The sequence below is a fragment of the Cynara cardunculus genome, assembly GCF_001531365.2.
Source record: "Cynara cardunculus var. scolymus isolate 2C chromosome LG 15, CcrdV1, whole genome shotgun sequence".
Lineage (NCBI taxonomy): Eukaryota > Viridiplantae > Streptophyta > Magnoliopsida > Asterales > Asteraceae > Cynara > Cynara cardunculus.
This window is the reverse complement of record NC_037542.1, coordinates 9,830,983-9,853,835: the sequence shown is the minus strand read 5'-3', so window position 1 is coordinate 9,853,835 and position 22,853 is coordinate 9,830,983. Positions and strand designations below refer to the sequence as shown.

General features: G+C 33.7%; 2 protein-coding genes across 2 annotated transcripts; both read left to right on the top strand.

The window, feature by feature from the left end:
- Positions 1–522: 522 nt before the first annotated feature.
- LOC112528775 (protein XAP5 CIRCADIAN TIMEKEEPER) lies at positions 523–6,662 on the top strand. The gene is made up of 11 exons (XM_025139848.1): positions 523–825; positions 3,687–3,752; positions 3,842–3,906; positions 3,995–4,104; positions 4,243–4,321; positions 4,434–4,510; positions 4,591–4,784; positions 4,935–4,988; positions 5,336–5,401; positions 5,584–5,658; positions 6,375–6,662. The coding sequence occupies exons 1-11, from the start codon at positions 661–663 to the stop codon at positions 6,423–6,425; spliced, it is 1,002 nt and encodes a 333-aa protein (XP_024995616.1). The 5' UTR covers positions 523–660; the 3' UTR covers positions 6,426–6,662.
- Positions 6,663–11,664: 5,002 nt separating this feature from the next.
- On the top strand, positions 11,665–16,821 carry LOC112527767 (translocon-associated protein subunit alpha-like). Its single transcript, XM_025138560.1, has 8 exons — positions 11,665–11,828; positions 12,354–12,539; positions 12,666–12,716; positions 13,001–13,089; positions 13,733–13,810; positions 14,689–14,892; positions 15,672–15,740; positions 16,586–16,821. The coding sequence occupies exons 1-8, from the start codon at positions 11,762–11,764 to the stop codon at positions 16,634–16,636; spliced, it is 795 nt and encodes a 264-aa protein (XP_024994328.1). The 5' UTR covers positions 11,665–11,761; the 3' UTR covers positions 16,637–16,821.
- The last annotated feature ends 6,032 nt before the right edge of the window (positions 16,822–22,853 follow it).

Sequence of the window (22,853 nt, the reverse complement as noted above, 5' to 3'; positions counted from 1 at the left end):
ACTGAAAAAATATATTTTAATTTTAATTAAAATAAATTTTATTAATTTTTTTTTTGAAAATGTAATTATTTTTTTGTAAATATAAGTATTTTTTTTGTTATATTTATTTAATTTTATAGATCTAAATACTTTTTGGTTTAAAAAATATTTAGGGACTTAATCATTCAAAATATGAATGTTTATTGGGTATTTTTTGGACTTTTGTCACTATTTTACCACTTTAAGTAGTTGCACAAGTCATAAAAATGTGTTCAACATGTTTTAGAAAAGTTCAAGAAGTTATTTAATATGTTTGGATTGTCCAATAACTTATTTGTTCTAAAAATTGTCCAAAAAATTATTTAACATGTTTTAAAATGTTCAATAACTTATTTGTTCCAAAAAATTATTCAAAAAATTATTTAATATATTTTGAAATGTTCAAAAACTTATTTGTTCCAAAAAATTATCCAAAATCTTAATCATTTCAAACAAGGTTTTTTTAAACATTTCCTTAAAATAGTACTATGCATTTTAGTACATGTAGACGTAAATCCAGCGGTCAATTCCATCCTCAAGATCACAAACCCTCGCTTTGGCCACAATCCTCTCTGCAAGGGCACGTTTCTGGCGAATACCATATCACGAGCGGTGGAGACGGATTGAAACCTAGAAGGAAAGATGTCGGGCATGGGGGACGGGTACGTGGGCACCGCCCAAGACGCTGTAAGAATCCGAAGGCTTGAGAAACAAAGAGAAGCAGAAAGGAAAAAGATCCAAGAGCTTAAAAGTAAGAACGCACAAGGCCAATCCGGTCTTCTTCAATTCGGCTCCGGAACTTCCGAAGTAAGCTTTGATTATTTGTATATATGCATATACATGTCCGTTTTGTTCAATTGATTGTATATTCTCGGTTATATTTCTGTGCCCTAATTCTATGGACTACAATTTAGCCTAAGGGCAGCATGAGCCTGTAAATTTGACCTACATGATCTTACTAGTGCTGATCAGTTATGTAACATTCTCAAATATACCACGTCTCATCATCAGTGTGCACGTTAGATTTTTGGGTGTTGTTTGGTTGATTTTGAACTTCGAGATTGACAAGATAAAATTTGGTTGTAGAGAATAAAGTTGTTAAAGGCTCAAAAGGAACCAGGGGCATAGGCTCGAGGAGCAGGCGTGAGGCGATGCGAGGCGCATCTTATAGAAAAAGTATATATATGTATATGCACACACACACAACTCAAACATGCGGCAAGTACAAGCCTCCAATGCAGCAACCCACAATACCTCGATAGAGGCAGAAGGGAGAAGGGTTTAAAGCATGAATCGTGAGGGAGAAGTTTTAAGGTTTAGAATTTGACTAGGTATTTAATAACTCTTTATGAGGCACACCTAGGCTCACAAGGTGCTTCAGCGAAGGCATACCGCCTTAGTGAGCCTCGTGAATATGCCTAGCGTCGACTATAAAAAAGCCCAAGACCTTGAGCTTTCAACAACTATGATTATGAATAGAAGATATTGACTTTTAGAAGCGTTAGCAGCCATTTGGAATTGAAAAACTTGTCACATCAAGTTTACATTCTCATTTAGTGCGGGTGAATTTTCAAGATCATAGTAGAACTTAATTATGCAACGGAGGGGTATTTAACAGTTTGTAGGATCATTTTGGTTAGTCTTTTTGAGATTTTTTTTGGCAATGCAAACGGGTCTAATCAGTTGCAAAGAAGTTAGGTTAAGGAATGGATGTCATGCATTGTTGCGTGAACTAGCTAGTGATAACAGTAGGTTTAGGGGAATCTTGCCTGATATGCATGATTTCAAGAAGAGAAATAGAAGGTTTGGGTGCACCTTCACACCGTGCGAACCTAAAGCTGAGAAAACAGAAAGAAGAGAAGAAGAAATTCTGGGACAAAGGGAGAAAACCATAGAGGAAGGAGAAGAAGCTGGTAAAGGAAATTTGTATGTTCTTTTTCATGATCCTTAAATTAACGGTGTTCTAAATGTGGATCAAAGCTGGCGCCTAGGCATTGGTATCAACAAGGTTTTAAAAAAGTGGAATCGTGCCTTGAGGCATTTTCCCTCAACAAGGCGAGGCGGAAGCCTCGAGGCTCGAGGCGGTCCGAGGTGTATAGGCAGAAATATATACCAGTATATATAATTTTTTTTTTTACTACATAAAATATAAACACCAATCTGCATTATACTGCTTATACACATAAAATATATGCAATATATATACACACTTGAGTAGTAGACACATAATATATGTCATATACTAAAAGGATATACAGCACCAAAATACAGATATAGTAACAAAGGAAAAGTTATTGATCTATTAATAATTAATATATATATTAATATGGTCAAGCTCATAAAGAAAATAAAATAAAATATCAACAAAGTGAGAGTAGAAGTGACTGTGACTGCGACATATAGTAGAGACTAAATATAAAAGAAGTGTATCCAGTATATACATATACATGATACTCCGATGAACTGGAGAAGAATCGAAGTAGAGAACGCAAAGAAAACTGGAACTCACGAAGGACAAAAGACGAGTAGCAGATAGAGCTTAGGAGAACCAGAGAAGAGCAAGGTTTTCAAAAAAATGGGGAAGGTTTCAGTCATTTTTAAATAATTTAGCCTCTATAGTGAGGCATACGCTCTCCACCGCCTCACGTCTCGATGTCTCGGTCACCGCCTCAGACAACCAAGGCATTAGGCATACGTCTCGTCTGGGGACTGAGAGGCGCCTCCTCAGCTGCGATTTTGGACTGCCTTGCCTTGAGGCAGGTCTTGAGGCATACACCTCACATGCTTTTTAAAACCATGGGTACCAAAATCATTACCCAATTTTAACAGTCGCTTCTGTTAGTTCTAGACTTATACCAAGGTGTTTGCCCAGCAGCTGCAGATGAGGGGATGTCACCCTAAGGAGTTAGCAGCAGCATAACAAGGATTCCTAACAGGAATCGTTTGCTGGAAAGTGAGAATTAAGGTGTTGGTCATGTTGAGCTCCACAAGCTGGCTCATAGCAAATTATAGGTACAGATAGATCAGCACGATAATATGGATGGGGTGATGCATCAACATGATATGTTAGTGGCTCATTGTCCCCATATGCACTGCAAAACATATAGGATTTTACATACCTGATGCTCTAATAATAGACCTGCCGGAACCTCAAGAACATCCCTTCTTCTTCAACGAGGTTGATCTGCGTTTATGTTTGTCTTTGGTTTCCTGTTCGTCGTCCCATATGCTTTAATGGAAATACAATCACTCCAAACAGTTTATTACTGGGTTATGGGAACCTAAGCAGGCTCATCTATCAAGATGCCATGGTGATTCATCATGGAGCTGTTGTTGGACTTGTGGTTGAGTCCCTGTAATCAATGATGGCTCTTGAGAATGGTGAGGTTGTGGTAGGAGGAAGAGGACAAAGGAATGAGGAAGAAGTCCACAGACGACAAATATGAGGAAGAAGCAGGCGTTAAAAACTTGCAATTGCCTTAATTGGTTGACCCTGGTCGCATTATATATTTTGGTCATATTCTTGAATCGTATTTTGGTCACAATGTCATATTTGATCTTTTCGATTGCCACATAGGATTTGTATGTTTTTAAGAGCTGTAGATTGCACCATATATTGTTGGCCATTTGCTTATGAAGTACTGCATTTTTTGAATAATATTGATCAGATACTTGAGACTGCCTTCAAGAAGGAAACGGTTGGACTGGTCACTAGGGAGCAGTATGTTGAGAAGGTGAGTGGCTGATTTGGATACTATTACTTGTTTCACTCTGCTTACTGCTTAGAAAAGACGTGATTTTGCTTGACTGTACTTCTATACAGAGAGTTAACATTCGGACCAAGATTGAAGAAGAAGAGAAAGAGAAACTTCAAAAGCTACAACAAGAGTGAGTAATATCCGTCTATTTTTCATGTTTGCAGTTATATTTACCGTCTTTTGCTAAGTATACATTTCTCTATTCCCTTGTATATTAGGGAGGAGGAGCTTCAATTACAAAAACTAAAGAAGAGGAAAATCAAGGTTAACCCAAGGCTATCTTTTTGTGAAGATGTTGAGAACGGGGAAGAAGAAGATGTGGAGGATAGTAAGTATAAGTTTATTTCTTCATTTTTTGAGTTTGTTGCCACAGATCCTTTTCTTTGTCAATCTTGTGATAAAAATGTTAACCATTGTACCTTTTTTATACCCATGACCTTAACAAACCGGTGTCTTGTATATGCAGAAAATAAAGAATCAAATATGTTTGGCCGAAGAGGCTTTGGCAAAGATCCCACAGTAGAAACCAGCTTTCTGCCGGACAGGTGTGTTAATCTTTCTGCCCCTTTTTACATCACACCCCCAAAACATCCTCAATTTTCTTTTTCTTTAAGCTGATTAATTGTCACCATCATGGTGTGAAGCATACTCTTTCAGTGAGAGGGAGGCAGAGGAGCAAGCTGAGCGTGAAAGGTTGCGGAAACAATGGTTACGTGAGCAAGAGCAGATTCGAAGTAATTTAAATTATAATGAGTTAATATTGTATGGCATTTATATGAAATGGACTTCTGAGTCATATGTTGATTGATTGCAGATGAGGCTCTTGAAATCACTTACAGTTACTGGGATGGAGCAGGCCACAGACGAGTGATGCAGGTTCGAAAAGGCGATACGATTGGCGAGTTTCTGCGGGCTGTCCAGCAGCAACTTGCACCTGAATTTCGAGAAATACGTACAACTTCAGTTGAAAACCTTCTGTATGTGAAAGAAGATCTCATCATTCCACATGTGAGAAATTTGCACTGCACTCCACTCCACTCCACTCCACTCCACTCCACTCCACTCCACTCACCGATACATTTTCTTATTCAGTATATTTATTATGAGTCAACTCTGAAAATTTTATTTCTAAGTTCTTACAACGGTTTCCATTTTCAGCAACACAGTTTCTATGAGCTGATCGTGAACAAAGCTAGGGGAAAAAGTGGGCCGGTATGTTTTTACTTTTTTTTATTTACATTTTCTTTCAGTTTGAAGTTTCCACTAGTTAACCACAAGGGTGGTGCCTGATTGGTTTGAGCTTGGCTCCAAAGGTCAAAAGTACCAGGAGGTCCCAGGTTCAAATCTAAGGAGGAATAAAAATCCCCTTTGGCCACGGAGGTTCAAATGCAGCGACTCCGGGCTATCTGCAAAGCAGGTGGTTGCCCTGTGATTAGTCGGCTCGCATAGCGGGTTGGATATCCAGGTTAATAAAAAAAAAGGTTTCCACTAGTTTCAACGATTGCATGAACACTATATATGACCATTTTATATATATTTCATGTTTCCTATTTCTACAGCTTTTCCACTTTGATGTGCATGAGGATGTGCGAACGATAGCGGATGCAACCATAGAGAAGGATGAGGTAATAATGTTTAATTTAATCACCCAGATTCAGCGCTATTACGTCGAAACCATTAGTAGATAAAATCAATTTGTTTAAAAGTGGTAATATGTTGGACTCTAATGTGTCTTTAAGATGCTATATCCCTTGTGGCTGCTTTTTCTTGGGGTATATAGTGAATTAATATTTTCTTTGTTTGATAGTCGCATGCTGGTAAAGTTGTCGAGAGGCACTGGTATGAGAAGAACAAGCACATATTTCCTGCTTCAAGATGGGAGGTACCCCCCCTCTCTTTTTCCCCTTCTCTCTTCTGTTTATGGTGCATGTATATTTATTTGACAAGAGGAAAGTTCATTTAGAAACTGTAAATATTTTGAGAACCAAACCATGAGAACCAACTATTAATTAATATTCATGATTGATGTTTTTCTTGATTCATGAATAGTTGGTGGTTCTTATGATTCTCAAATGAACCTACCCCTACTTGGCAAAATAGGTATATGGTCACTGAGTTGTCATGACTCGTCGTTTTTTCACTTGCATGCATAATAATTCTTTTATTTATCAAAACACATAATGAGGCTCTTGCAGTCATGTCACTTACATTGTCTTTGTCCCATTCTCATCCAAATTAACAAATTGAAGGGAAGATTGAGATTATAATTGGTTGATATAGTGGATGAAGGGTGCCGTTTGTGAACAAAATCGTTCCTCCAACTATTGAACACTTAAATATAATAAGATTACTCCTCAATTGGATTTAGATGACGGAATTGATATGGTTGTAATGATCTAAGTATGCGATTGATGAACATTTTGTTGTGAGTGAAAAAGCCATGGGTATTCAGTGCTCACTTTCTTTATGCTATTTTCTGATAGCAAAATTGCACCTGATTAGCACACGATGAAGCTTGAGAGTGGGTTCAAATTCAAATAAATTATCGGCCAACTAATATTTGTTGCTTTCTTATGAATTTGTGGTGGACAATTGCAGATATATGACCCGACAAAGAAGTGGGAAAGGTATACGATCCATGGGGACTGATCAACCAAAGTAGAATGCCGTCAAGTCGTATGTTCTCTGAGGTGGTTATTGCGAAATGTGTTTGTATGTTACTTGTTCCCATTTGCTTTTGAATCTTATACTATATGTATGCAATGGCAATTTGCTTGCTCTTTTCCTATTAGTATTGGGAACATAAAGCTTACATATGGTGGAACCTTATATTTTGATGGGGTAACCATTTTCAGTGTTAGAAATTGTCAAATCTGGTGCCAAAGTACAACTTCTATTGCACAAGTTCTTTTTGGTAACCATGGGTGTCTAGACCAGCTTGCTTACACTTTTAGTAATCCAATGAGGTGCTGAAAATAAACAGACAGGGAAAATTCAGTGACCTACAGGGGGCTTGAATTGGTGACCATGACCTAGACCTAGACCTGGCTTTTATTTGTCAGTTGAGTTGGCCTAGCCTTTATTTACTGGTTGAGTTGCAATCATTATAGTATGATTTTCTTAGATATGGGTATTTTAGTGCAGGACAAGCCACTTAGATTTCTTATAGTTGGTTCTCTCATCATGAGTTGTTTCTTATTATTGTGGATGTTCGGACTAGCTTATGAGCACCTCGACTAATCCCAAACCCAAAGGTTAACAGCTAGATAAACCTGGTCCTGAGGGGACTTGAACTGCTGACTGGGGGGAGCAAACCCAACCTCAACATGTGGACCAACCTGCACTCTACAAGCCATTAGGTGCACTATATATAGCTTAAGCTGAAGTTTGATGGTCCTTTGAAGGGTGGTTTGGTGGTGTAAGATGGATTGGAAGGTGGTCCTTGATGGTGAAGAGAAGCCAGGGGTGTTGGTAACGGTGGTGGAGCCGGTGGGAGAGTGGTGCCGACCGGAGGTTCGGTTCGGGGGTGGGGTTTGCATTAAAGGATTGTAAAGCAGGTCTATATTGCAATATTTAATAAAATAAAATAGGAAAAAGGTGAAAAATGGTAGGAGGACTAAAATGTTTTCACATGACCAACACTAGATTGGCATTAAAGCTTTAGAGCCATGGACCTAGTGATGGCAAAAAACCGGTCCTGGGCTAGGCCGGGCCAGTCCTTATCGGTTCCGGTCCTCTAGCGGTCCCGGGCCGGGCTGGTTTGGCCATCACTACATGGACCAAATTCGTAACATGGATGAAAACTGTTATTTCTAGCAAGCTAGTTTTGTTTTAAAAGCTAAATGATTTTATGAAAACTAAAAAATAGATTTGTTTCACGCTCGGTCATATTTTATTACACATTTGGATTTAATTGTGTCATGTGTAGCGGAATTTTGTATAAAATGCAACTATCAAACTTCAAATATGTTGAACTTTTGATCGTAAACGTTATGATGCAATTGATTGTACCTTTCAAGTTCGTTGGCTACAATTCACAGTATACCACATTTTCAAATGTGGCTCAAAATAGGGGGAGAAAGAACCTTCAAACCCTTCATTTTTGCCGTTTGGAAAAAAAGCACCGACCATATCCGCTTTAGCTTGCGCTTTTGGCTTTAAGACGCACCATATTGCGCTGCAAACGCCTAATAAGAGTTATGATGTTAAAGTAGTTGACAAGAACTTATAAGAGAAACAAAAGGGTTGTGGCGTAGTGGTTGAGGTCCTTAGGAGATGTGATGGAATATCCTATCTGCCAGTGTTCAATCTCAAGCATACACAACAATTGTGTCATTGAGTTTACCAGGGTTGATTTCTAGCGGTCATAATATGTCGAGGTTAATCCATACATAACCAGGGATATCCTTCCAAAAAAAACTCAAAAATAAGAGTTCAACATATCATGATTATTACGAACTCGAAGGTCTCCAAAGTAAATGAATGTGGTTGAAGCTAGGACTATGTTGATTTTTTATTTTTCGTACTACCACAACTAGTTTTTTTACATAAAAAGTACAGTGAATTACGGATTTGGTCCTTGCAGTTTAACAAAAATTATGATTAGCGTTTTTAAACTCAAAAAATTATGGATTTGGTTCCTAGGGTTGTCATTCTTTACGACTACTCCCTTTCACTAACTTTCTTAACGGTAACTCCGTTAACTTAGGAACATTTAAGTCTTTTTGCATTTTTCTCATATGTTTTATTATAAATTTCAAAAGTAAATTATATCAAATTTAATTATATTATATTATTTTATTTTATATTCATATTATATATTTAATTATTTTATTTGTCTTGTTTACATTTTTCTCATATGTTTTACCTTCCAAGTTCAACCCTACCCCTCTTTTTCTTTGCATCCAGCCATGCCAACTCAGGCCACAAAAGTAAAATCGTGGAAAATGAGTGTTTGATTTATGTTTATTGTTTTGATTTTGTGTTTTTCAATCGGATTTAGGTTCTCTATCATCTTTTCTTATGTTAGTTTTCAAGAACATCAATAAATATGTTCCTTAATACCAACAATAAACTTGTGCAAATTAAACAACAAAAAAAACCATAGCAAACTTTGAAATTAAAATCCAGAAAACCCTCATTATCTAAAAAAGGAGGGCAAGTTTCTTTTAGATCAAAACCCTAAATGTATGTGTTCTGGTTTAAAATTTGTGCATATAGAACTACATCTGTAATATAGCACCACTTTCTCTACAACAATAAAAGAATATTACCATATAGATATTTGGATTATATATATAGACTTGGGATCATGTGAAACCCAAGGTTTTTCGTGAGACCCGTAAGACCAATTCTCAATGCTTGAATTTGATCGACAATCTGAACATTCATAATCACAAAATTGTCATGTGACTTCTCAATAATCATAAAATTGCCACTTTGCAACTTTAGGCCATTAGATCATTAGCTTATAAAGTTGATCAATAAACATAAATTGGTCTTACGGGTCTCACGAAAAACCCTTAGTCTCACGTGAACTCAACCCTATATATATATATATATATATATATATATATATATTATAATATGAATATATAATGAAATAAATAATTAAACGTAAAAATACTCAAGTAAGATTATACTGTATAATATTTAGAACATATGAAAAGATACAAAAAGACTTCAATAAAATAAAATAATTAAATATATATAGTATGAATATAAAATAAAATAATATAATTTAATATAATATAATTTACTTTTCAGGTTTTTAATAAAACAATTAAAAAATATAAAAGAACTCAAATGCCCCTAAGTTAACGGAGTCATCGTTAACAATATTAGTGAAAAGGACCATATCCATAATTTTTCAAATTTAGAGATGCAAGTCATAACTTTTGTAACCACATGGACCAAACCCGTAACTCACTCTAAAAAATGTAACATAAATAAATTCAACCCTGTAAAATGACTAATGCAGTTTGATCATCTTTCTCTATACTTTTCGTTCATTTGTTCCAATCGATTTGGATTTGTATTTTCCTTACTTTTTCGTAAAGTGTGGTTGTCTTGGTCAATTTGTGTGCATCTTGATTAATTATATGAAGTTAATAGTCAGACAAACACTATAGTAATCCTCGAAATTAAACCTGTGTAGTCAAGGTTTATTTTCCATGATCTAACGCGAAAAGGCTTTTATATTGAATGTTGCCTTTTAAGAGTTTGTCGATAGTTTTGCCACATTAGGGGTTGAAAGACCAAAGTAAATACAAGCTTCTAGTTTCTGAGTGGCATATATTGAACAAAACAAGATGAACAATAAATTATGATATAATCGATATCAGATAAAGGAAAAATATAATCCAGTAAAATATCATCACTAAGACAAAAGGGTTGGATCACAAGGATAGAACAACAATTGGTAACATTAAATTGAGTAAGTAGACACCACCATATGAAAACATATACAAACTCATGTGTAGAGATGGTGTTTACGAGAAAACTGTTGCTAGATAAAAAAGATTCAGTGGTGAACACCATTTATGGATCACCAAGACACGAATGCCACCATCATTATGTCTTGTAAGGTCGTATTTTGTGCCGATTTTACCGTGCTTCAATTGTGAACTTCGTGTTAAAGTTGTTGGTGTGATAGGATTGCTACATGAAAACATATTTGTGGAAATATATCATTATATGTCAGTTTTGTTCATATTTATTACTTATATTACATAAACGATACTATGGGGCCGTTTATCAAATGCTTACCCAGGTAAGTGCTTACCAAATCACATTACTCCACTAGATGAATATGACAAAGACCAAGAAATTTACCTGGTAAGAACCAAGGCAAGGACCGAGAGTCTTACCCGGTAAGTGATAACGACAACTCTTACCACGGTTAGCGCTTACTGGATAAGTTGTTACATACGATGTCGTTTTGGTAGACTAAAATCTTACCAGGTAAGTAAGCGATAACGTCGAATTTTACCATTAAGCGCTTATTGGGTAAGTGTTTAGGTAAACGACCCTATGTTCTTTATACCTTAATTACAACAAAGACATTAAATAACTTAAATTTCTCAACTACCCTTTAATTATTAATTTGAAGTTTTTTTTTCCTGATTGAGATCAAAGAAACCCCTACTTTTGCTGCCACCATCATACCACTACTCGTCGTAATCACAACCCCCGCCAAATACGATATATATATAATATATATATATAGAGAGAGAGAGTTTGTTTCAAATACAACCATCGCATTTGTACAATCAATGCAACCCAATATATTGAGATATTTATGGAAATGATGAGAGTTCATTTATTATGATTTGAATATTTATAGAAGATGAATATAATTCATTAATTATGATTAATACTTTATATTAGAAAACAATAAAAACTTCTATAAAATCACATATTAATCAAATGAAATGGACGGTTGAGATTGAGTTGTATTAGTTGCACAAATGTCAAAGGTTGTATAATAATCAACCTCTCTCTATATATATATATATACACTTTAATTTAAAATTTTTGATTTGTGATTGGATATATAAAATATTTTTAATAAAGAATTTCTTTTTAAATGTGAATCACAATTAATTTTAGGACGAATTACACTTTTAGTCTCTATAGTTTGTCTAAAGACTGATTTATCTCTTATAATGATCGTCACCTGACAGTGTTAATTCTATAAACCCTAAGTGTTATGAAAATGAAAAGTTAGAGGTTATTAATAAAGATAGTTAATTTTAAGAACCAGATTCAAAATTTGAGCAAATCACAGGGACCAAAAATGCAATTTACTCTAAATTGTTCAATTAAATTATTTGTATTTTTCTATATGGAAAAAAGAAACTGTTTTCCATTTATATTGAAATGTCGTAAATTTCGCACCTATAAAAGCCATGCGAGCTCGATAGTATCGCTCTTGAATCTCTGTTACTCCGATTGTTGAATTCTGTATCTTTCCTTATTCGATCATGGCGAACATTAGGGTTTTCTTCATCCTCGCTCTTCTTCTTCTCTCCTCTTCTTTCTTCCTTCAAGGTACTAATCTCATCTCAGATCTGGATTCATCAAACTTTTCTTATAATTCCGATCAAGATCGAATTTTGAAGTAATTTTTTCATTCAAACAAAGTGATCTGCACTAGATTCTATTCCTGGTTGTATTGTTGTAAATTTTGTGTTTATAGATCTATTAATGTGCTATGTCATTTTGGTTCCTCTAGTTCTTTCTGAATGTAGTTGACTTTTTGATTGCTTTAATTTAGGAAAGTAATTGCCTTACTATTTTCCGTTTCTGGGTATTGATAATGGTTCCGATTTTAGGTTTTGATGTTTGTGCATGCATGTATTGATTCAGAAATGTTGTTTATCAGAAGTGTTTAATTTCTATTTTTTGATGTATTAATCGCACTCAGATTGTCGTAAAGGAGAAAATATGAAATAAATTGGACTCATGTCTTGTATCAGTTACCTTTGTATATGACATAATTTTGTTTATGTAGGAGCCGCTGGAAATTGGTTAATTGATTTGTTTAATTCTAAATAAACATTCTTTGCACTGCAGTTGCTAGGTCTCAGTCTGATTCAGACGCGGATGCTGATGCTGATGCTGAGCTTGTCACTGAAACTGTTCAGGAAGGAGGAGATATTGGGATTGTAGGTGATGACATCCAGGACTTTGGTGGTGGGAATTTTAGTCCAGCTCCTGGTGTCAAAACAGTGTGTGTTTTCCCCAAGAATCCTGTGAAAGGTAAGTTAACAGCAGTTGTTTGACCCTTTATGAAACTTAAAACTTTCTTTGTTTCTTTTACGCATCAGGATTCTTGCTATCGAATTTACCTTCTAAGAAATTGTTTTAATTTCTTTGTTTCTGCAGTTGTAGTAGCAGGGCAAGAGACTGAACTTTTGATTGGACTGAAAAATGAGGGTAACGTGCTGTTCTCATAAGTGTTTCAATTGCTTCCTTTCTGATTACCATATTCCATCAAGCATGTTAGCTTTTTTACTGTTAGCACGTCCTCTTATACAACGTGTGCTCCTTATTTCGGAAGGGCAAGTGATGCCATTCGACATCTGTTTACCTTGTTGTTGATGTACCTGTTAATTAATTTTTCTAGCAATGAGCATCTATTTTTGACCCTTGTTACCATACGTTAGTTGTACGTTTGCATATAGAGAAATGATCTTACTTACAATTTGGTTGATGAACAGGGGAGCAGAGTGTGAAGGTCCTTGCAGTTTATGCTAGCGTCCATCTTCCTTTTGATCATCAGATGTTGGTCCAAAATCTCTCTACACAGGTAATATATGTTACTATCATGGAAAATCATTTTGTTTTGTTCAATATCAATAAATTGTCGCCATGTTAAGTATGTGAAGATGACGTGGAAACATAATCATGAAATCATCTCAAGTGCTACACATTGGCCTAGGGATCGTAAGCTTATTTTATGGTCTTGTGCTTGAGTTTAAAGATACATTAGTTGCTTGGTTGTTTACTTATTTATGTTTTTTTTCGGTATCACATCAAGACTTATTGACCAGTTACTTAGCTCTATAAACTGTTAATTGTGGTTTTGCTAAGGAAGAAGATGATCATTATTGAGATTGCCGCACATGTTTAGTTAATATTTGAACTGTGCAATTATCTTCATTCCTTTGGTTAAGAAATACTAGGCCTTTGCCATTGCCTTATTAGTTTGACGTTGCATATTTATCTACTTTTGTACTCTTTCAAAGGCGTTGCTTGTTATGTTAGCTCTTTCTTTTGTAGCGAACTTCTGTATAAACTAATTGTTTCTTGAACTAATTTCTCATTTACCATCCATATTGTGTGTATCATTATCTTTCCTGACATTTGAGCATTTATCATGTTGTTTTGCCTTGGTACAACTGTTTTATACACAAGAGTTTGATATGACTAATATTTGCTTATGTTTCCAGGCTTTCAACAATGCATCAGTTCCTGGTTCAGTTCAAGCTACTTATCCCTATATATTCGCCGTCAGCAAGTTTTTACAGGTAGAAATTTGTCACTTTCAGACAAGCTTTACATTAATTGCCTCAAAATGGTACTTTATTTATTCATGGTTTTCACCATAGATGTCAAAAGCATGTGATTCACGAAGAAATGTTGACCTGCAAATCTATATCTTGTTTGAGCCATCATATTGGCGAGTCACACTTGTATCAGAAAATAGTTCACATTATATGATTCTATATATAACCAAGATTTCTTAATGTATTTGTGTTATTTTTGTGTAGAGATTGTTGATCTATAACTTATTAGCAGCCACGTGAATAGGAAAAGTTTTCATTGCTGATATTTTGTGAAGTTGTTACTAACAACTAATAGGCTAGGAAAAGTTATTATCGTTGATACAACATTAGAATGCACACATTTTTCTTTTATATTTATAAATAGGGCTAATAATTAAAATGACAAATTCCCTGTTAGGCCATTTGCTAATTTAATAGTATATTATTACTTTAGCCAGTTTGACGAATAAATTCTCCTCCATTCTCCAATTAACCATTAAAAAAAAAGAACTTTGGCCAGAAATCCGATTCCTAAAAATGCACTGCATTTCAGCATGACTAATAAACAATCTGACACCCTTTGTTTTTGTTTTTTGAACAAATATCTGTCAAATTAGTTCGTGGGCATTGTTGTTTATCAAATTGGTGAATTGTTTATAGTAGTTTATCCTTTTGGTAATTTACACTTATAAATGCCCTTTTCTTATCTTGGAAAAAGTTGAGCTAGTCTAGGATTCAATTTATTGCTAAACTTCATTATTCATAAACTTGGCGTAATGATTCGCGATTTGTTTGACAACTGTGGTTTTCACTTGGTTTCATTACCGTTTTACAAAAGCATTCTGTTCTTTTTGTTACAGCCTGGAACATTTGATCTAGTTGGAACAATAGTGTATGAGATAGACAATCTACCATACCAGAATACATTCTACAATGGCACCATTGAAGTTACTGAAGCTGGTGGCCTTATTAGCGTTGAGACAGTGTTCCTGGTTTCCCTTGGTCTTGCTCTTCTTGTCCTCCTTGGCTTGTGGGTTCGTGGTCAGCTACAAAACCTTTCCAAGGTACTTGCAAATTTTCATCAGAAGAATTGAAGCAATGATTTTTGCATCTCCATTTGTTTTACTGGCACTCAAATTTGGTTTTTTCCACTTGATCCCTAGGGTTTTCAGAAACTGACAATGTGCTAATATTGACCTTTCATCCTTTCAAAACAAGTAATCGAGTATTTGTACCATTATACTTGGATTTTCGTTTCAAAGCAACTACCGTTCTTGTGAAAATGCCAAAAAGAAACGTTATAGTTTGCAAGAACGAGGATTTTGGGGAAGTTGAAGTTAGATGCAAAAAAACCATCTTACTTCAAACTTCTATCCAAATCGGTCATTATTGTGAATTGTAGTTTTCTTTTCGTTTTTTTCTTTTTCCAAGAATGATGGTTTGTTTGCAACAAAATAAAAAAAATCAGCAACTCCTCTTGCAACCCTTTTGTCAAAATTCAATGGATATAGTTGTAAACTTTACTAGTTAAAGATAAGAATTGGGCTACAAGTATAATAGATGGGAGTGCAAATACCACTTCCCAAAAAAATTCTTCCTTTATTTATTGATATTTAACACACATATTTTATGTTCTTCAATTTCACATTGTAATGAATTTGTCATTGGCTATTGCACATGATATTACATGTTGATTTGGCAGGAAATTTTTAGAGCTACATTTCAGATTTCCAATAGTAATTTTTTTTACAAGATCCCCTTCTTTGCGCATATGTTTTAATTAATTTTTTTTGGTACGATACTTGACTGTTTCTGCCTTCCATGGCTCATATGTTTGACTCAGAAAACCAAGAGGGTGAAGGTGGAAGTTGGAACTCGGACGGTTGATGCATCTATGGATGAGTGGCTGCAGGTTTGTATTTCTCACACTACAACGTTCCAAAGTTTCCTTAAATTGGCTAATTTCTCACTTAATTTAGTCTCAAATGTGGCATCTACTCCTGTTAGTGTAAAACTAAAGAAATGATTCTACATTAGTTACGCTGACCTGATTTTATTCTTCACTGATACCCTGAGTCAAAATTTGTTTAGATATATGTTTCCATGTCTCGCAACGCTCTTTTATCGAATACACAACTCTTGCAGAGATGATCAGTTTTGATTCAAAAATGAGCAGGGGTGGCTCCTAAGCATATTTTGATCCCCCCTACATCATCAAACTATAACATGTTCCTATATTTCTAAAAGCACCAAACATATTTAAATACCCTTATCATATCTGAAACATACCCCTTTTATGATTCATTTCTTTTACAACTCCTATCCTCATCCCTAATTAAATTTGACATGGTAGCCTTCTAAATCTCTGACGATCTCTAGGAGTTCTTGGGTAAACATAGTAGGTGTAGGGATGTGTAGCTAACATGAACACAATTTTCAGCCTCATCCCTGATCAAATTTTACACGGCATGCTTAGACATTTCCGATGACATGACCTCTAGTAAGAGTTCTTGGAGACGCAAGACTAGGGTAACAGACTAGATGTGGGGACATGTAGCTAGCAGGACGTGAAGAAAGGAGTTCGATAGGTTGAGGATTGGACACCGGGAGGGGGGCGGGGGGGGCATATAGGTTAGCAGAGGTCTACATTAGATAGAGGGATGTGTGTTTCTTATTCCTTTTTCTCTTTTTCTGTTGCTTACTATTTACTAGTCGTTGTTTGTCTTTTGGCTAACAAACAAGTTGTTATGTCGACAGGGAACTGCTTATACTCTATCGCAGTCTAACAAATCGAAAAAGAAGAAGTAGAGGAGTGTTGCAGGAATAGATTTTTGTAACTCTTGTACTCTACTGTAGAATGAGCAGGAACTTCCGTTTTCCCGGAGGTTTTGATGAGTTTTAGCAGCTTTTTTTTTTTTTTTTTTGCTAGCAGTTTTCCGACATTTGATTTATTTTTCGAGTGCTTTATATAATTGCAGTTTTCTTCTTGGCATATATTTAACGTATATCATTAGGTGCTATGGGTTTGAATGCATTTTTCATCTAACATTTCTTTTATCATAACTGATCGATTCAATTTCTCTTACCAATGAAAATACCATCATGAAGACGAGGATGAACATTCATGGTCTGTGGATGTTGAAGAAGAATCATAATCGAACAAACAAGTCAATGTTTTTGTGTCTATGTGAATATTAACCTCGGTTCCTTCTCGTCTCAAACACATGTGCCTAGTTTTTATTCTATTTGAATTCACATGTGAATATTATCCCGTTTTGGTTATGTGAATGACTTCTTTTTGTTGGTGAAAGACACATATACTTGTTCCATTGTATGTGAATGCTTATTCACATGTGAATGCATTATGATATTCTTTCATGTTAATCTACATTCACATGTCATTAAAATTAGACTGTTTTCATTTGCTTTAAATGTGTTTATGTATTTTATGCACCATTGATGCATTTACTTGTGTATATTCATAGGTGAATGGCTCAAAGGCATGCATGTTGTTTCATTGTAGGGTTTAAAAAAGTATAGTGTTTATTTAATATATAAGCGGGGATCACGGAGATATTCACATTGTCACATTGAATAATAATGATATTGTATAAAACCAAATTCAACCCAAAATTGGTTCATACATGCAACTAATGGTTCATATGAATGAACACATAATAATGATACCAAACAAAATAAAATTCATCAAAAACATGTTGTGTTTGTACCACTTATTTATTCACATGTAAATGAACACATAATAATAATGTCGTACAAAACCAAACTCAACCTAATTTTTTTTTTCATATATACAACTTATTGTTTATTCACAAGTGAATGAACAAATAACATGAAATATGTTTAAACAAGTAGGGCAAGCATACACAATCAATTACATGAAATAAGATTAAACAATTAGAGTAAGCGAACACGGTCAATAACATGAAATTAGATTAAGCAAGTAGGTACAATTATACCATCCTTAGAACAATTATGAACAACATAAGCAAAATGGAAAGTTGTAGTTTGTTAGGCAACCTAACCAGCTAACAGATAAGTGACATAAAATATCTGCCCTACCCATCTGCTTCCAGAACGCCCATTATATGTTATGACACAAAATTTGCTACTCTGATCTCACGTATCCACAAACTTCTATAACACGTCATGTCCTAAAAAATACCTAAAGTCAACATGTCAAATCTCAAACGTTCATCACACGTCATCCTCAATCTGTCTCTCCTCCTCACCCCCCATCAACCGCTACGATCTCTACCCCTCTCATTGGTGTCGGCACTTATCTCTCCAGTGATGAATCTTGAAACAACTGAATTAAATATATATATATATATATATATATTAAATATGAAATATAAAATACTAAAACTATATAGATTTCATACTCGTTATCTCACCATATTAATTTACCTCATAAATGAAAATCAATAAATAGACACCTAATAAGTCCCCCACCTTTAGTAAAAGTGACCCATCATTTATTTTTATTAAAAAGAAATATCAAATATATTGGTAATTCAAGTTCATAATCACAAAACTAAAGATACTTTGGACATAAATAGTTGTGTTTAATAGACACTATTTGATTTCGTTCATATACAGCGGTAATGTTTATGGGTGTGCGGAAAATTATCTTATTCAATTTAATTAGAACTGATCGATCATAACCGAGTGCTCAATTGTGATTAGATCGGATTGGATCCAAAATTTCAACATATATATTGGATTTGTGAGTTCTTAGACGACAGTTTATAATCCAATAAAACTGAATCGAACCAATCCAATGACCATCATGTTATCATTTGATTAGTAACTATATATAATTATTTACATTTTACGGTAGTTTTTTAATTGAAATTTATATGTAGTGTTTTTTTTAATAACTTAAGAAAATACATGAATAATTGGTTGAGACGGTTTACTAATTGGTGAAATATTAAATTTGGATTAATCTAATGAGATCCAATGGATTATTAAATTACATATTTTAATTATAAAAAGTATTAATTATATATTTATGCAGATTCATGACAGAAATAACCCCAACAAAATGTTCAAACGAGAACACCTTCATTTTATGAGAACGCGAGAACACTCTTATCACATGTGATAATACACGTAAGGGGACCCTGTAATGTGCGGATGACGTGTTCGATGACTTAGGTTGCGCCAAGGTTGTCTGCGTCTATGATTTAACATTACATGTGATGGTCTTGATGGATTATAGTAGCATATCAACAACACTCTTATCAAATGTGATAATACTTGTGAGGGGGCTTAGTGGTGTAAGGACAACTTGGCCTGCAACCAATATCATATCGAAAATCGTCAATGTGTCTCTAATTTAGTATCACATGTGATAGAATAATAGTATAATATGTGATTATTTATAGTAAAAAAATGTTCACACGTTCTCGTAAAATGAAGGTATTCTCATTTGAACCTTTTGGTTCGAATAAATTATGCAATATAGATCAAGAATGATAAATTTTTGATTAAGAGCCTTCGTCAAATTATTATTTCCCTTGTACAATAATGCTAAAATTCAATCATTACCTATGGCAACCATGTCTACGGTTATACTTTATTGCTTTCAAAATAATTTTAGTAATTAATGTCTATTTATTCCCTCAAATTTCAATATATATATATATATATATATATATATATATAGATTTGGGATCATGTGAGACCAATAGTTTTTCGTGAGACCCGTAAAACCAATTCTCAACCATTGGATTAGATCTACAATCGTTAGATTTGAACATTCATAAACGCCACAAGACTTCTCAATAATTACAAAATTGTCACCGTACAACTTTAGACCATTAGATCATATGCTTATAAAGTTGATCAATTAATATAAATTGGTCTTACGGGTCTTACGAAAAACTTTTGGTCTCACGTGAACCCAACCCTATATATATATATANTATATATATATATATATATATATATATATATATATATATAGGGTTGAGTTTATATGAAACTAGCATGTCTTCACGAGACCCGTGAGATTTTTTTTTACACTTTAAATTTCACAGCAAAACACTGTGAATGTAACCTTCACAGTGTTTCTACTGTGACCGTTTGGCTTTTTTTACCTTCACAACATTTTCTTGTAAAGTTTCAAGTGTAAAATTGTTGTCTCACGTGAACCCAACCCTATACACACACATATACATACTTAGAGGATGTTTACTTTACAAACCATGTTATTTGTACAAACCGTACAAACTTCATTCAATCAATCATAATTTTTCATTTTGTTCAAATCATTTCTTACACTTCTCACTTTAACTCTCTTTCTCACATAATCTTTCACGCGTGCACACACATACACATATATGTATGTATGTATGTATGTATAGAGAGAAAGAGAGAGAGTGTTCAAACGAGAACACATCTTTATTTACAAAAATGCAAGAACACTTTTGGCCTCTAAATTTATTAACCTATAATAAAAACAAATTAATATTTAACAACAAATTCTTTTGATAGATTTCATTCAAATTACTCCAAACGCATTGTCAAACATTATTAAATTCTATTCCAATTCTTTTGATAGGGTCGTAAACAAACTGAACATCCAACAAACTGTTCATGAACCGTTCGACAAAAAGTTCGTTTATTTAAGAAAAGAACGAACATGAATGATGTCTTTGTTCGTTCATTTATGTTCGTTTACGATCGTTTATGTTTGTTTATATTCATTTATGTTCGTTTATAGATAAAAATATATTTATATATTATTACTTTAATATGAAATCAATAATTTTGATTTTTTTATAATTCATTTTAATTTGTCCTTACTAAGTTTACTTGGTTTTACATTTTATTATGTTAACTCAGTAGGAATGAAATGATGAGTAATGCTTGTTGTTTTTTGTTATCTGCGTTCGTTTGTTTATGTTCGTTCATTTGCATTCATTTAAGTTTGTCTGTTTATGTTTGTGTAGCTTCTTAATGAACGAACACAAACGAACATATTTTCTTAACGAACGAATATAAACACAAAAAAATTCATTGGTTTATCGTTCCTGTTCATTCATTTACTGTTCGTGTTCGGTTATCTGTTCGGTTAAGTTAAACGAACGAACATGAACAAGCATTCGTTCATGTTCGTATGCTTCATTTACAGCCCTACCTTTGACATATTCCAATTCCAACATATTACATTTTCTGAACCAAACGCCACCTTAGGTTTATAGGACGTCAAAAATGCGTAAGCGTCCTAATAAACTTCTTTATAAAACTTAAGTTTATACAACCAAACAATAAAGCGTCTAATTCAAAACCGTTACAATAAATTTACGATACATTTTTTATTTTCTTTACAAAACAATATTTGAAAAATGTCCTATAAAAAGATGTGTTTATAAGAAATTTCTCAAAAAAATGTCATATAAAATAATTAATATAACACTTCATTTTTTAAAAATGTCCTAAATAACTTGTTAAGACGTCAACAAACATATTATAAACTAATTATAACACTTTTAGATGAAACATTTTTTTAACTTTACCCTATAAACTTAAGGCCTGTAAATAATGCATTATATAACTTAAAATGTTTAACGTCTTATAAACACGATTTTATTATAATAAATATATAAAAATGATATTTATGAGTTGTATATAAAACTTAAGTTATGAATTACCAAAAACCATGAGCATAATTTCGAACTTAATTTATAAATTATTAGGTAGATAATCATATTCATATATGAATACTAATTATAATAATTATAAGTAGCTTCGTGTTATCCCATTAATTAGTAACCAATTATTAGAATTTCACTCAAAAAATTATGTACATCAAATTCAATTTTAACGGCTAAGAGTCTAAAATTGATTAAACTTTTCTTTTATTAACCTGGATATTTAACTCGCTATGCAAGTCGACTAATCTCAGGATAACCACCCGTTTTACGGGTAGCCCGGAGTCATCGCATCTGAAGCTCCATGGCCACAAGAGGATTTTTTATTCCTCTTCGGTTCAACCCGCTATACGAGCCGACTAATCCCAGGGACCACCTACTTTACAGGTAGCCCGAAGTCACCGCGTTTGAACATCCATGGCCACAAATAGATTTTTTTTTATTCCGGAGGTTCAAATGTTGTTACTCCGGGCTACCCACAAAACGGATGATCGTCCTGAAATTAGTCGGCTCGCATAGATAGTTGGATATCCAGGTTAATGGAAAAAAAGTTTAATCAATTAATTAGCCGTTTAAATTGAATTTGATTGTACATAATTTTTTGAGTGAAATTCTAATAATTGGTTACTAATTTGATCCCATCATCAACATTATTTTTAATTCTAATCAGATTTATGACTTCTAAAATAAGATATAAACATTTCAACATGATCAATAAATAATCTAACATGGATTACAACCATTTTTTTCATTTATTGTTGGAATTAATGTTTCTTAAAATGTCATCATAATGTATCAAACAAACAAATGACTGATAATATAAAATAAATCTTGTATCAGATGGTAAAGAGCTGGAGTGACTTTATCCAGATACAAGACAGATCTGGAGTCTGATCCCAAGCTCCCCCGCTAGCTTCGCTGCTGAGTGAATTAAAAAATGTTTTTTAAAATTGGTGTCTTTGGAGGCGGGTTCCGTGTGAGATGTTTGGTTAGATATATTTCGCGGGTTGCAAAAATTACTTATAAAAAACTACGGTTAAAATTTAGAACAATTTGAACATTTATTAATGAGATGTTTGGTTAGATATATTTCGCGTAATGCAGTGAAATACATCTTGATTTTAATGTTTCCTTTTATTTTATCTCATGTCGATGTTATAATATGATTTTTTGTGGTTTTGAGAAAACGTTAATGTTTTTATTTTTTGAATAAAATATAAATTTGAAAAAAAATATATCGATATTAGTATTAAAATAACTATTTAAAAGTTCTTGTTTTTTGGTGTAATTTATTTAATTTAAAATTTTATTATAATTTAATTTAAACGGAGTAACTTATTTTT